This window comes from Canis lupus, chromosome 26 (assembly GCF_003254725.2).
Source record: "Canis lupus dingo isolate Sandy chromosome 26, ASM325472v2, whole genome shotgun sequence".
In the NCBI taxonomy this organism is placed as follows: Eukaryota; Metazoa; Chordata; class Mammalia; order Carnivora; family Canidae; genus Canis; species Canis lupus.
The window spans coordinates 20,413,111-20,427,219 of NC_064268.1; the positions used below are offsets into that span (position 1 = coordinate 20,413,111).

The following is a 14,109-nucleotide window of genomic DNA, read 5'->3' on the forward strand; positions in this document are numbered from 1 at the left end:
CCGCTTACCACAATCTTCATACCTTATAAGCCAGAGCAACGGGCCCATTGTAAAAATTAAAGACTCCAACAAGCTGATCCAGAAACTGCTCGCAGCTATGGTCAGGGAGCCCCACATCACACCCTAGTACCTGGGAAGATGGAAACCAGAAGACAGGCATTTTTCTTTGCTTTGAGTCCAAGCCTGGAGGTCTGGCACCCAGGGCTCTATAGAGCTAGAATCCATAGCCCATCCAAACTGATAGGTCAGCCCCTGGCCTTCACCATCTACTCCAGTGCAGCTGGTCCCCAACAGAACAAGTACTTTTTTTCTATCTATTTATGCTGTCCCACCTGGCATGGCCTCCTTTCCCCTGTCCATTTGTTCAGGGCTTGTCCATCCTCTCGGAGCCTGCTGCAGATTCTAGCACCTTCCTGGTGCCTATTCTGATCACCTTAATCAGTACTGACCTCTTTTCTGACCCCTTACATCTTCAGGACTGTTATCTGGGCACTGGATATTTTATGTGGGGTTCATTACAAACGCTGGACAGGACTCCGACTCCAACTTCATCTCCCCAGCTGGATCAAGTGTTTCGGGAAGGGAACTGACTGAATCATCACCCTGTTCTAAAGCTCCAGAGTGCTGTTGTGGGGCTTAGCTCCACAGAAGAGAAACCTGTGCTTGGCCAAAAAGTAATCTGGCTATATGTTTAAAGAGCCTTGGGATCCCTGGGTGGCGCAGCGGTTTGGCGCCTGCCTTTGGCCCAGGGCGTGATCCTGGAGACCCGGGATCGAATCCCACGTCGGGCTCCCGGTGCATGGAGCCTGCTTCTCCCTCTGCCTGTGTCTCTGCCTCTCTCTCTCTCTCTGACTATCATACATAAATAAAAAAATTAAAAAAAAAAAAAAAGAGCCTGGAAAAATTTTGTATTCTTTGATTCAGTGATTCAACCTCTAGGAAACTTTCCTAAGGAAATCACCAGAAACTTAAAGAAATAAACCAACCCTGATGGAAAACAAATAAATTCCCTCTGAATGTAAGCTCCACCAAGGCCAGGATCCTTGTTTTGTTCACTGATGTCATCCAAGGGTTAACCATACGGTGAGTGCTTACTTCTTCCCTGATTGATCTATAGATTGAATGCAACTCTAATCATAAACCTGCCAGCTTTTCTTCAGAAACTGACACGCTAAAAAAAAAAAAAAAAAAAAAAAAAAAAAAGAAACTGACATGCTGATTCCATGAGAGAAACACAAAGGACCTAAATTAGCCAAAGCTGTCTTGGAAAAGCATAAAGATTTTTGTCCTCCAGCTTAGACTATCTGATTTCAAGACAGTGCAGTACTTCTATGAGATTCTCCAATAGATCAATGCAAAAGAATAGAGCCCGGAAACAAACCCCCCACTACAGCAGTCACCTGATCATCAAGAGAAGAGCCAAAGGAATCCAAGCAGAAGATTTTTTTCAACCATGGCACCGGAGCCACTGGATATCCATAGGGGAAAAGGTGACCTTTGACCTCTATGTCACATCATGCACAAATATTAATCCAAGGTGGGTTACAGACCTAAGTTTATTTTTATTATTTTTTTAAGATTTATTTATTCATTCATGAGACACACAGAGAAAGAGGCAGAGCTATAGTCAGAGGGAGAAGCAGACTCCTTGCAGGGATCCCGACGTGGGACTCGATCCCGGATCCTGGGATCACGCCCTGAGCCGAAGGCAGATGCTCAACTACTGAGCCACCCAGGCATCCCCAGACTTAAGTTTTTTTTTTTTAAGATTGATTGATTGATTTATTTATTCATGATAGACAGAGAGACACACAGAGAGAGGCAGAGACACAGGCAGAGGGAGAAGCAGACTCCATGCCGGGAACCCAAGGCGGGACTCGATCCCTGGTCTCCAGGATCGCACCCTGGGCCAAAGGCAGGTGCTAAACCGCTGAGCCACCCAGGGATCCCCCCTAGACTTAAGTTTAAAAGTGGAAACTATAAAGCTGACCAAAAAAATTGGAGAATGTCTTCTCCAACAGGGTAGGGAATGGTTTCAGACAGGATACAGAAGGCAATAACCACAAAGGATAAAATTGCTAAGTTAGACTTCATTAAAATTAAAACATTCTGGGGGTGCCTGTGACTCCTGATCTCCAGGTTGTGAGTTTGAGCCCCACGATGGGTGTAGAGATTACTTAAATGAATAAACTTAAAAAAATTAAAATGTTCTTCTCTTCAAAAGACATCATTAAGAAAACTGACGGGCACACCACAAACTGGGAGAAAATGCCTTTAAAGTATGTATCTAACAAACAGCTGATATATATAAAGAACTCAGACTCCGTAAAGAAAGAAAACCCAATTTAAAAAATAGGCAAAAAAGCTTTGGACAGACACTTCTCAAAGGGAGATATATCAGTGCCCATAGTATCATTAGTCACTAAGGAAATGTAAATGCAAACCACAATAAGATATTACTACACACCCAGCAGAATGGCTCAAATTGAACAGACTGACAGCATGCATTGACAAGGACACGGAATAACCAATTCTCACACACACATGGTTAGTATGAGTGTAAAATGGTGCAACTGCTTTGGGAAAAAGTCTGGCAGTTTCTTAGAAATTCAACATACATCTACCCTGTGACCTAGATATTTACCCACGAGAAATGAAGTCATAACCACAAGAAGACTCAGATAGGAATGTTCCTAGGGGCCTTATTCTTAATTGCCCTTCACTAGACATGGCTCACAGTTCTAGAAAAAGGAAAGTTAAGTAGACCTATCCAGACAATGGACATTCAGACAAAGCTGTTGAACAGTAAAAAGGAATGAACTGCTGATCCATGCCCAACAGGCTCACAGTATACAAAAGCAGCCCACAGAGAGGAATATGATACATACTATTTCACTCCTGTGACTTCTAGAACAGGCGAAACTTACCTGTGGAGGGAAAAAATGAGAAAACAACGGTTGCTTGGGGCTTGGGGTGAGAATTAACTGGACGTCAGGGAGCTGCCCGGAGTGATGCTAACATTCTGCGTCTTGATGGGATTTGTGTCAGAGAGTCATTTGTCCAAACTTGTTCAGGGTGCACTCAAGATTTTTATGTGTTTCAGTGTATGTAACTTTACCCCCTCCCATGCCTCTGCAAAAATCACAAAGCACTACTGAACTCTACTTAATGTTATGCACAATGAGGTACTGGGGTGGCAGGAGGAGTATATTAGTGTGTGCAATTTTGGCAAGTGTTCAAATAAAACCTGGATTGCCAAAAGATGAGGGGATAGATGGACAGATGTGCTAAGACTACTGTGGTAAATAATGTATATGATAAAATGGTACCTGTAGAATCTGGAAGTGTTGTGAAGAAGATGAGTGTTCACTGTAAAATTCCTTCAACGGTTTGCCATGTGAGAAAAGTGTCATAATACGATGCTGGCAGGCATACATGCAAAGCTGAATATACCACCTCATACTCAAACATCCTTTCACCTCGGAAATCAGTTTTAAGTGAGTGTAGGCATAGGACAATAAGACCCTAGTGTGGGGCAGCTACAGTGGCTTAGTGGTTTAGTGCTGCCCTCAGCCCAGGGTGTGATCCTGGAGACCCAGGATCGAGTCCCATGTTGGGCTCCCTGTGTGGAGCCTGCTTCTCCCTCTGCCTGTGTCTCTACCTCTCTCTCTCTCTCTGTCGCTCATGAATAAATAAATAAAATCTTTAAAAAAAAATACCCTAGTGTGTATGGTACCATCAGCTGTAAAGAAATGGTTTTATCATTTTTTAATGGTTCTTTGAAATCCAACATCTATATATCAATGTTTCCGAATTTCTGGGCCAACTGCCCTGTAAACGTGGGGAGTACAGAGGAGAAAAGACGGAGAATGAAAACCTGATCTACATCACAGAGCAAGGAGAGTTTCTGCAGGCTGGCTGAAGTTCCTCAAAGGCAATGAGAAAGCAGCCACATGCAATGCAGGACAGGTTAGAAATGTTCTTGAGGGTACCTGGATGGCTCAGTTGATTAAGCGCTTGCCTTCGGCTCAGGTCATGATCCCAGCCAGGGTCCTGGGATCGAGCCCCGCATCGGGCTCCCTGCTCATGCTCTCTCTCTGTCACACACACTCTCTCTCTCAAATAAATAAATAAAATCTTTAAAAAAAGAAAGGAAGAAAGAAAGAAAGGTTTTGGAGAACATTCAGTTACAGTGGCACCTACAGACAGGCAGTGTGATGATAATGCACGTAGCCCCTATGGGTGTGGAGGGGATCCTAGACTCCAAAGCTCCTTGGCGACACAGCACTCGTCAGCAAGACAGATGGCTCATGGTGGAGGCAACCCTAGGTTCTCCCTAGTAAACTCACCCAAAGGTACTCTCCATCAACCTTGATGGCGAACTTCAGTTTCCGCAGACGAATGAGGGCAGGGGCAGAGGCAGAGAGGTCAGAGATACAGCGCACAACGCCAGCAATCTGTCCACAGAGCAAGTCCTGCTGGTCCAAAAGGGTCTGTGGGGAAGCAGTAAAGACCAGAGGGGAAGCTGAAACTGTTGAACTCGAATGGCATTCCTTAGAGCAGGGCTGAAGCTGTAGTAGACTACGGCTGGCAGGCCAGATCTGGGCTGTTACCTGCTTTCAGATGGCCTGGGAGCTAAGCATGATTTTCCTATTTAAGGGTGGTAATACCAATGACAAAGGAGAATGTGTGATGTAGACCTTCCATGGCTTACAAGGCATCAGTATTCACTCCTAGGCCCTTGTCAGGCCTAGTGTGTGGTCCCCTACCTGGGAGGACAGAACTGCCACAAAACATTCACAGCTGAGTGCACATGATGCCTGGGCAGAACTATGTTTTTGTTCCTAGGACTAGAGGCCTGATGTGGGCTGCACCAGGAGCCCTTGGTCCCTGTTCAGATTCCCTGAAGAGTGGCCAGAGCAGCTCAGATAAATCCCAACTACCCAAGTGGGAGTGTGATCATATGAGTGAATACACAGACCTCCTAATTGGTCTCAGCATTGACTCAACTGTGGGGCAGCCAGACATTGTGTCATGCAACAGAAAATCTACACACCCATCAGGAAGAAGTCTTGCTTAAAAGAACCAAACTTAAACCTAATCAGAGCTCCAGATCTTACTACTCTTGTAAAGGAGTACAGGGGAAGGAAGACTTGAAATGACACTGCCACGAGGAAGTGATCCAGCCAATCCAGAGTGTGGGACCTTCTGACATTCTACTGTGCAAATAGTAGAATAGGCTTCTTTAGTAATTCAGTGGCATAGCCAGGGTGAGGGGGCAAGGGGGAGGTTAGGTGGTAATGAGTTGGTGGGTGAGGAGTGTTACACAACAAAAGAGACTTAAAACACAAAAGAATCAAATGGAATATGTGGACCTTGTTTGGATCTTGACTAGGAAGGTGGGTGGTGGGGAAGGAAGGGGGGGGGATGGAAGGAAGGAGCAAGGTCTGATTAAGTAGCCTCTAAGACAGAAAGGCAAATTTTGAATACAGATAGTATCACATGACACTAAGGAATTATTGTCACTAGTTAACTGGTTCGTGAGGGTTCATGATACTCTCCTCTCTGCTTTTGTATAGTTTGAATAAAAGTGTTTTAGGGGCACCTGGGTGGCTAAGTCAGTTGAGCATCTGACTCTTGGTTTTGGCTCAGGTCATCATCTCAGGATTGCGGACAGAGCCTCAAGTAGGATTCTAAACTCAGTGGAGAGTCTGTTTGAGATTCTCTCTTTGCCCCTCCCCGAAATTATCCATGCACATACTTTCTCTCTCTAAAATAAATCTTTTTTTTTTAAAGATTTTATTTATTTATTCATGAGAGACACAGAGAGAGAGAGAGAGAGAAAGAGAGAGAGAGAGAAACAGAGACATAGGCAGAAGGAGAAGCAGACTCCATGCAGGGAGCCTGATGTGGGACTTGATCCCGGGTCTCCAGGATCATGTCCTGGGCTGAAGGCAGGCGCCAAACCACTGAGCCACCCAAGAATCCCCAATAAATCTTTTTTTTTTTAATTTATTTTTTATTGGTGTTCAATTTGCCAACATATAGAATAACATCCAGTGCTCATCCCATCAAGTGCCCCCCTCAGTGCCCGTCACCCAGTCACCTCCACCCCCCGCCCACCTCCCTTTCTACCACCCCTACTTTGTTTCCCAGAGTTGGGAGTCTCTCATGTTCTGTCTCCCTTTCTGATATTTCCCACTCATTTTTTCTCCTTTCCCCTTTATTCCCCTTCGTTACCTTTTATATTCCCCAAATGAATGAGACCATATAATGTCTGTCCTTCTCCGATTGACTTATTTCACTCAGCATAATACCCTCCAGCTCCATCCACGTTGAAGCAAATGGTGGGTATTTGTCATTTCTAATGGCTGAATAATATTCCCCCAATAAATCTTTTTTTAAAGAAAAGTGTTTTAAATGAGCCGATCAAAACTTGGGAGCAAGGGGAAGCAGACAAAAAATTAGGATGTTCACAGAGAGCTAGAGAGGATGGAGTGTAGAGCTGTCTGGCAATTTCAAGACCAGAACAACAAAAATAATACAACTAAGAATAAGAGAGCAGAAATGTCAAATGCCTGGGTTATGCAAAGATAACTGTCCCAATGTCAATGCTATACTTTTGAAAAGCCACCACTCTGAGGCAGTAGGATCCCCACCGAACAGTAACACGCTGTGGGGCTTACCTGAGGAGGATAGAAATAACAAATGCCAGCTCTCGTTGGATCCCCTTCTTCCTTTACCTTTGAACTATCATAAAGGAAAAAGTAATTCCACCTGGCAAGAGAACAGAATAGAGCCATGTTTCCTTTCATCCAGTGATCAAGGCATTTTAAAACACAGCTTCCTCAGGACGCCTGGGTGGCTCAGCAGTTGAGTGTCTGCCTTCGGCTCAGGGCGTGATCCTGGAGTCCTGGGATGGAGTCCCACATCGGGCTGCCTGCATGGAGCCTGCTTCTGTCTCTGCCTCTCTCTGTGTCTCTCATGAATAAATAAATATCTTTAAAAAACAAACAAACAAACAAACAAACAAAAAACCACAGCTTCCTCTTTTCCAGAGTGAGAAGGTCTCCTTACTTAGTATTTGAGAAGTCTTCTGGTGGCCTCAGAGGAGAAAGAACCCAGTAGCTACAAATAGATAATAAAAACCATTTCATGAGTGCTGTCCAGTCAAACTAAAAATATGCCTCTATCCAGCTGTCAGACTGGCCAGAAAGACCAACGAGTAGCCAGAGGAGAGACAGAGCACCCAGTGGCATCTCTTGTTTGAGACACGGACCCTTAACTATACAACCATATATACTGTCTTTTCAGGCTTGGATAATAAAATTAGTTAGGGATGTCTTAGCTGCGCACCTCACAACTGGGGGACACAATGATCTCTGGAAATATTCCTTGGACATTCCCTCTGGAAATATTCCTTGGACATTCCCAATTCCCTTGGACCATAAATTCATGCATTTGTTCAATGAACAGTAAATGAGGCCCGACAGTGTGCTCTCCCTCTACCGGCCTTGGGGCCAAGGCGATAGCAGGGAGACAATAAACATACAGTTTTAATGCAGGATAGAGTCTATAATGGGAAAATGGGGCTCAAGAGAGTTCACAGCAGAGCCCTGAACCCCTCTCTGCCTGGCAAAACCCTAACAGTATGTAAGTACAACTCTGATATAACCCCTCATTAAATTTCTGATTTCCTCCTCCGAGATAAATCTCTCTTCTCAATTTCCATAATCCTCCATTCTTTGCTAAGGACTCTCACAGTCGACTCTGCCATGTAACCACAATTAACCTGTTTAAAACTACAAAGCAGGGGGATCCCTGGGTGGCGCAGCAGTTTGGCGTCTGCCTTTGGCCCAGGGCGCCATCCTGGAGACCCGGGATCGAATCCCACGTTGGGCTCCCTGAGTGCAGCCTGCTTCTCCCTCTGCCTGTGTCTCTGCCTCTTTCTCTCTCTCCCTGGAGCTGGACCCGGGTTTTACCTCTCTGAAAGCACGCTCATCAGGCTAGAGTATAAGGAGGAGGAGCTGTGACCGCTCTGTCACGTGTGCTTCTTCCTGGATCTACACCCTCCCCCTGCCACTCTCTCTGGCTCCCACCTTCTCTTCCTGATGACAAGTGGGAACTCTGTTTCTAGTGCAGTCTGCTTTTCTGAGTTCCAGGACCACGTGTGCAGCTGGCTGCAGGGCAAGTCAAGATCAAAAGCCCTCAAAAATGTGTCAAACTCCAATCAGAAACCTCACTGCCAGGCCCCACTTACCCTCTCCTATGTTCTCTGAGTGAAAGCACCCTCACTCAGGCACACAATAGAAAACCAGGGGACACTTTGGTGGCTCAGCTGTTGAGCATCTGCCTTTGGCCCAGGGCGTAATCCTGGAGTCCCAGGATCGAGTCCCGCATTGGGCTCCCTGCATGGAGCCTGCTTCTCCCTCTGCCTGTGTCTCTGCCTCTTTCTCTGTGTTTCTCATGAATAAGTAAGTAAAATCTTTAAAAACAAAACAAAACAAAACAAAAAAACAAGCCTTTTGCTTTCATTTCCCAAGGAATGTTTGCTGAAGCAAATGAGAAGAGAGGCTTAACCCATTTGGAGTTGAGAAGGGAATGGAGTTTCAGGCAGACGTTGTGTAATACCCTTCAAGAGGTGGACTGGCCAAACCTCTTCTAGTGGTGGAGCTCCACACTGCAGCCATTTCTCATCTCTTACCAACAAAGGCTACAAAGGCTACTGTCATCAAAGCCGGCTGTGTGACCCGGCCATGGCCATTTTTTCTGCGGTCTACCAGCAATGCTCAAGTTACTCAAACACTGCACGGTGACAATCTGGCAGCTCATGAGAGAAATGGCTCACATGCTTGATTTGCCTGCTCCGAGAACAAAAGTGCCTTTTTCCCCCGCCCCTCCCCTTAATGAAATCAAGACAGCCTGGCTGGGGATTTGCAGTTAATCCAAAACATGGGTCCAGAAGCCTGGCAGGAAGTAAGCCACACAGGCCTTGCTACTCACCAGGAGGCTGACGTCGGCTCTGTTGAAGTAGTGGTGGCCATTTACTTGCCTGTCGCCCTCATTCTATTTATTTGGAGTTTTGTGTCTGGTAGCAGTCCTTGCGCCCCAGCGGCCACCGTTCCTCTGTGTCCCCGATCCAGGAAATCCAGACGTGAAAGGTTGAAATGTTTTCCACGAAACTGCCACCTGCTTGGTGATCATTCAGCATGAAAGTGCTACTTGCTTCCCCACAGGCTCGTCAGTGCCATGAATGCTTCCACACCTCTTAGAAGTCTGGCAGAGAGTATATAATAAAGCAAGAGAATTCTCCCATAAAAGTAAAATCCACTAAGCTGGTTTCAGGAGGATCAGCATTCTGGCTCCCTGCAGAACGACCTCTCCAAAAACCTCCCAGCCAGGAAAGCCCAACAGGGGAGAAGCATGCCGGAGGCGGTGTTCTGAAGAGATTTCTAGTTTGTCTGGTTCAAAGCTGCTCTGAAGATTCTTGTAAACGTTGTGAAGCTTCCCGTTCAAACACCAGTGCCTTGGTCCTAAAATAAACACAAGGAATAGATTATTTCAGAAACCCATGAGAGAGCATGTGACCCATCAGGGTCAGGCAAGTGGTATCCTTCAAAGAGAACCAAAAAAAAAAAAAGGCTGCAGCAGGACTTGAGAGTAAGTTCCTCAGTTTCTCTCAACAGCTATGCCTCACAGAACATAAAATTAAATAGCCGGTGTGAAAAAACTCTGGGTGCCAACCACAACTATACAAATAAGGCCGTTGCTGCAGTAATAATGGAACTCAAAATAAGGAACTGTCACCTTGACAGCTCCAAAGTGGGCTGAACATGCATTCCAGAGCTGGGCAAGTTTTCAAAACAAGCTTATCGAGTGGCTTTCAAACTGCAAAAGAACAGAAGACTGAGTATCATGGAATTTCACAGTCAGAAGGGGCGCTGGTTTATTACTTCTCTCTTGCACTGTTCAAAAATGACTGGTTTCAGGGCAGCCCGGGTGGCTCAGCGGTTCAGCACCTGCCTTCAGCCCAGGGCGTGCTCCTGGAGACCCGGGATCGAGTCCTGCGTGGGGCTCCCTGCGTGGAGCCTGCTTCTCCCTCTGCCTGTGTCTCTGCCTCTCTCTCTGTGTGTCTCATGAATACATAAGTAAAAAATCTTTAAAAAAAGAATTACTGGTTTCTGGCTTGCTCCCTGCAGGGACGCAGGCAGCTCACAAGGTACAACCTGCCTCCCCAGGAAGGCGGCCCGCTGGCCTGGGTGACACTGCACGAGGACTAAACAGGGCTGAGCTCTTCCACAAGAGCAGCCCTTGTCCCTTGGGAACTGCCGTGGCTCTGTGCAAGCTTGAGGTCCCAGACCCAGGGTTTCAAATGCTCGAGGCCCACCTGTCACCCTCCAGGGGCGACAACAGCTCTTTAAGGCTCTTTGCCTGGAGAGAAGTACCTAGGGCGGACTCCCCCGACTCTCTGGGGCTTGTAAAATGTCCACGTTTCCAAGGCTTGAGGCCCCCAGCGGAGGGTCTCCCTGCGGACGGGCCGGGGGCCGGCGGAATCGAGGGCAGCAGCCTGCGACCCCCTCGCCCTCCTTCCCAGACGACTGGGCCCTACGCTGCCAGGCTCCCCGCTCTTGCCTCTGAACGGCCCCGAGGAGCCTGGTGATGCCGGGGCGGGCGGGCAGGCGCCGGAACGCGGCCAGAGAAGGCTCCGGCGGCCCGGGAAGGCGCAGCAACAGCCGGCCGCGGCCGCAGGGCCTGCGGCAGGAAGGTGGTGGGTGCAGGGAGCGGCCTCGGCGAGCAGCCGGCCAGGGAGAGCGGCGCTAACGGCGGCCCCGGGAGCTGGCCCAGGGCACGGGCTCCGGGGCCGGGGGCCTGCGAGCAGAGGTGCGGGCGGCGGGGCCGGCGGGGCCCAGCGGCGCGGTCGGCCGGGTCCCGCCCCTCGGCGTCCGCGCCCCGCCCCCGCCGGGCCCGCCCGACAGCCCGCGGCTCGGGCCCCGCAGGGTGGGCGCCAGCGGCCCCGCCCGGTACCTACGCGCGCGCCGGAGTCGCCCCGGAGTCGCCCCGGAGTCGCCCCGGGATCCCGCGCCGCCCGCGCCTGCCGCCCCCTGAAATCCCCGGGCGCGGGCGCGCGGCGATGACGTCGGGCGTCGCGCCGGTGACGTCAGGAGGCCATGGCGGCGGCGGCGGCGGCGGCGGAGGCGCCGGGGTCCTGGCGGGCGGCAGCCCCGCGGAAGAGAAGGCGCTCGGCCGCGCGGCGTCCGCGGGGGAGGGAGGCGGCGGCGCTGGGCCGGGAGACCCAGACCGAGGCGGACCGCGCAGTCGTGCTTCGTCGCCTCCAGGAGGCCGCGTGAGTGCGGGGAGGGGGGGGGGGGCCTGGGGACCGAGCCTCAGTCTCGCCGTCTGTAAAGTGGGCATAACGGCAAGCCCTTAGGGTTGTCGCTCGGGTTTAACCGGAGTATGGAGCTCCTTTCAGGCCGAATCGTAGTAAAGGTGGTCAGTCCTCTTCTTGCGCAGCCAGCGGCGTGACCCCGGGCACGGTCGGGAATCCCCGTGCCTCGGGTTTCTCATCCGAGATCCGCAAATAGCCCCTATAGAGGCCTGTTTTACGGATTCAGTGCAATAGTAGATGTAGCCCACCTCCGAGAGTGCATGTGAACCACGGTGCCTGGCGCGGCGTAAGCGCAGGACCGGCGCTTGGTATTGATCCTGTCGCAGTATTGGTTATCGGTAATGCTGGCGCCAGGGCAGCCACACCAACGTGATCGCCAGCGCCGCGATCATCACCGCCAGTCACTTGAGGAGCTCCTGTGTGCCCGCCACGTGCCTTCAGTTTGAGTGTCCCAGACAGCTAGGAACCTGATAGGGCTCAGGCTTGGGGCCAGATTTCCAGGCCTTGTCCTCGGGGCTTCAAAGCTCTCCGTTGTTGGGGCTTACCCCAGACCCTCACACCTCCATGCTTTGCTCTGCACCCTAGGGCTTAGAGCACTGCCTAGCACAGAGAAATAAATGTCACCTGTTTTTGTTACTACTGTTGTCTTGATTCACTTGCAGTTAACAGCTTTTTCTTTTAAAGATTTTATTTATTCATTCATGAGAGACACAGGCAGAGGGAGAAGCAGGCTCCCTGGGAGCCGACGTGGGACTCGATCCCGGGTCCCCAGGATCAGGCCCTGGGCGGAAGGCGGGTGATTAACCGCTGAGCCACCCGGGCTGCCCAACATTAACAGCTTTTGTTAGTGATTCTGATCAACAGCTGAAGGACCATCCCACCTGAGAGAAATCAGGCCAATTTTGTGTGCTCCTCTCCCCTAGACTTAGGGTCAAGAGACATAGATGACTAGGAGGTTACCACCGAATAAAAGAAGTTGGCTGCCTAGCTGACTGGGAGCCTGAGTAACCAGCAGCAGCAACTTTTTGGAGGATCTCAGAAGACACTTAAGAGATGAGATGGAGCAGGCCCAGGGATTTGGAAACCTCATCAGGCACTTTCCATACACCCTGCACTGTTATTCCCCCTCAACTTCCTCAGGATCTGCTGGACCTCCCTGCTTCTTCCTGAACCACTGTGATTCAGTGCCTGCTGTTCTGTGCAGGCACTCACCAGTTTTCTTTTTTTAAGATTTTTTTATTTATTTGTTCATGAGACAGAGAGAGAGAGAGAGAGTCAGAGACACAGAGGGAGAAGCAGGCTCCCTGCAGGGAGCCAGACGTGGGACTGGATCCCGGGTCCCCAGGATCAGGCCATGGGCCGAAGGCGGCGCTAAACTGCTGAGCCACCCGGGCTGCCCCACTCACCAGTTTTCAAAGCACTCCTAGTACATCAGAGCGCTCCTTTGTCCTCTGTGAAGCACGTGAGGGCCACTTCCTGTGCAGATTTTTGAAGTTCTGTGTACTTTCTGAGTACCCTGAACAATAGTGTGTTGCTTCTCTATTTAAATCCCGTTTTCTTTTGTTTTCCAAAAAAAAAAACTTTTTGTTATGGTGGGAACTTTTGAGATGGGAAGTCTCTTAGCAACTTCTAAGTTTGCAGTAGTGTTACTAACTGTAGTCACCGTGCTGTAAGTTACATCCCCATGACTTACATTTGTAAGTTGGTAGCCTTTGACCCTTGTCACCCATTTCACACTCCTCCCCCCACGCTCATCAGCTACCAATCTGTTCGCTGTATCTTTGAGCTCAGTTTTTCTGGTGTTTTAGACACACCTTTAAGCATCTGCCTTCAGCTCAAGTCATGGTCTCAGAATCCTGGGATTGAGCCCCGTGTGGAGCTCCCTGATCTGCAGGGATTCTGTTTCTCTTTCTCCCTCTGTCCCTCCCCACTGCTCTTTCTCTCTCTCTCTTTTTTTAAAAGATTTTGTTTATTTATTCATGAAAGACAGAGAGAGAGAGGCAAAGACACAGGCAGAGGGAGACGCAGGCTCCATGCAGGGAGCCCGACGCGGGACTCGATCCCGGGACTCCAGGATCATGCCCTGGGCCGAAGGCAGACATTCAACTGCTGAGCCACCCAGGGATCCCCCCTCTCTCTCTTTGAAATAATCTTTAACATTTTTTTTAAGTGATATCATGCCATATTTGTCTTTGACTTATTTCATTTAGCCTCATGCCCTCAGAATCCATCCACATTTTTGCAAATGAAAAGATTTCATTCTTTATTAGGGCTGAATAGTATTTCATTTTATATAGATACACCACATCTTCTGATTCATCCCTCCATGGACACCTAGGTTGTCTTCATATTTTAGCTATTGTAAATAATGCTGCAGTGGACATGAGGGTTCATATATCTTTTCAAATAGGTGCCTTTGTTTTCTTTGGATGAATAGCCAGAAGAGAAATTGCTGGATTGTATGATAGTTCTATTAACTTTTTGAGGAACCCACAGTATTGCACCTACTTACATTCTCACCAACAGTGCACCAGGGTTCCCTTGTTTCCACATCCTTGCAAATGTTTATTATTTCTCATCTTCTTCATACTAGCCCTTCTAACAAGTGTGAAGTGATATCTCGTTGTTTTGATTGGCATTTCCCTGATGATTAATGATTTTAAGCATCTTTTAATGTTCCTATTGGCTCTCTGTATGTCTTCTCTGGATAAATGCCATTTGGT

General features: G+C 48.8%; 2 protein-coding genes across 26 annotated transcripts in view; one reads left to right on the forward strand and one right to left on the reverse strand.

The window, feature by feature from the left end:
* Nucleotides 1-11,143, reverse strand: part of HPS4 (HPS4 biogenesis of lysosomal organelles complex 3 subunit 2) — a 36,209-nt gene extending 25,066 nt beyond the window's left edge. For 11 of the 22 annotated variants that reach the window (XM_049102013.1, XM_049102011.1, XM_049102008.1 and 8 more), the window contains exons 1-6: nucleotides 11,030-11,134; nucleotides 9,004-9,533; nucleotides 6,687-6,777; nucleotides 4,350-4,493; nucleotides 2,889-2,927; nucleotides 23-130 (exon numbers count right to left, since the gene is read on the reverse strand). In XM_049102013.1, the coding sequence (XP_048957970.1) occupies nucleotides 23-130; nucleotides 2,889-2,927; nucleotides 4,350-4,493; nucleotides 6,687-6,777; nucleotides 9,004-9,044 (423 nt within the window). In that variant the 5' untranslated portion in view covers nucleotides 9,045-9,533; nucleotides 11,030-11,134. Of the gene's footprint in view, nucleotides 1-22; nucleotides 131-2,888; nucleotides 2,928-4,349; nucleotides 4,494-6,686; nucleotides 6,778-9,003; nucleotides 9,534-10,387; nucleotides 10,877-11,029 lie in introns of those variants that run through there. The other 11 variants (XM_049102009.1, XM_049102007.1, XM_049102015.1 and 8 more) reach the window with 5 other exon arrangements.
* A 10-nt stretch (nucleotides 11,144-11,153) lies between these two features.
* Nucleotides 11,154-14,109, forward strand: part of SRRD (SRR1 domain containing) — a 31,949-nt gene continuing 28,993 nt past the window's right edge. For all 4 annotated transcript variants that reach the window (XR_007406259.1, XR_007406260.1, XM_049102017.1 and 1 more), the window contains exon 1: nucleotides 11,154-11,344. Coding sequence is in view for 2 of the 4 variants with exons in the window: in XM_049102017.1 (XP_048957974.1) it covers nucleotides 11,169-11,344 (176 nt within the window). In the remaining 2 variants the exon portion in view is untranslated. The remainder of the gene's footprint in view (nucleotides 11,345-14,109) is intronic.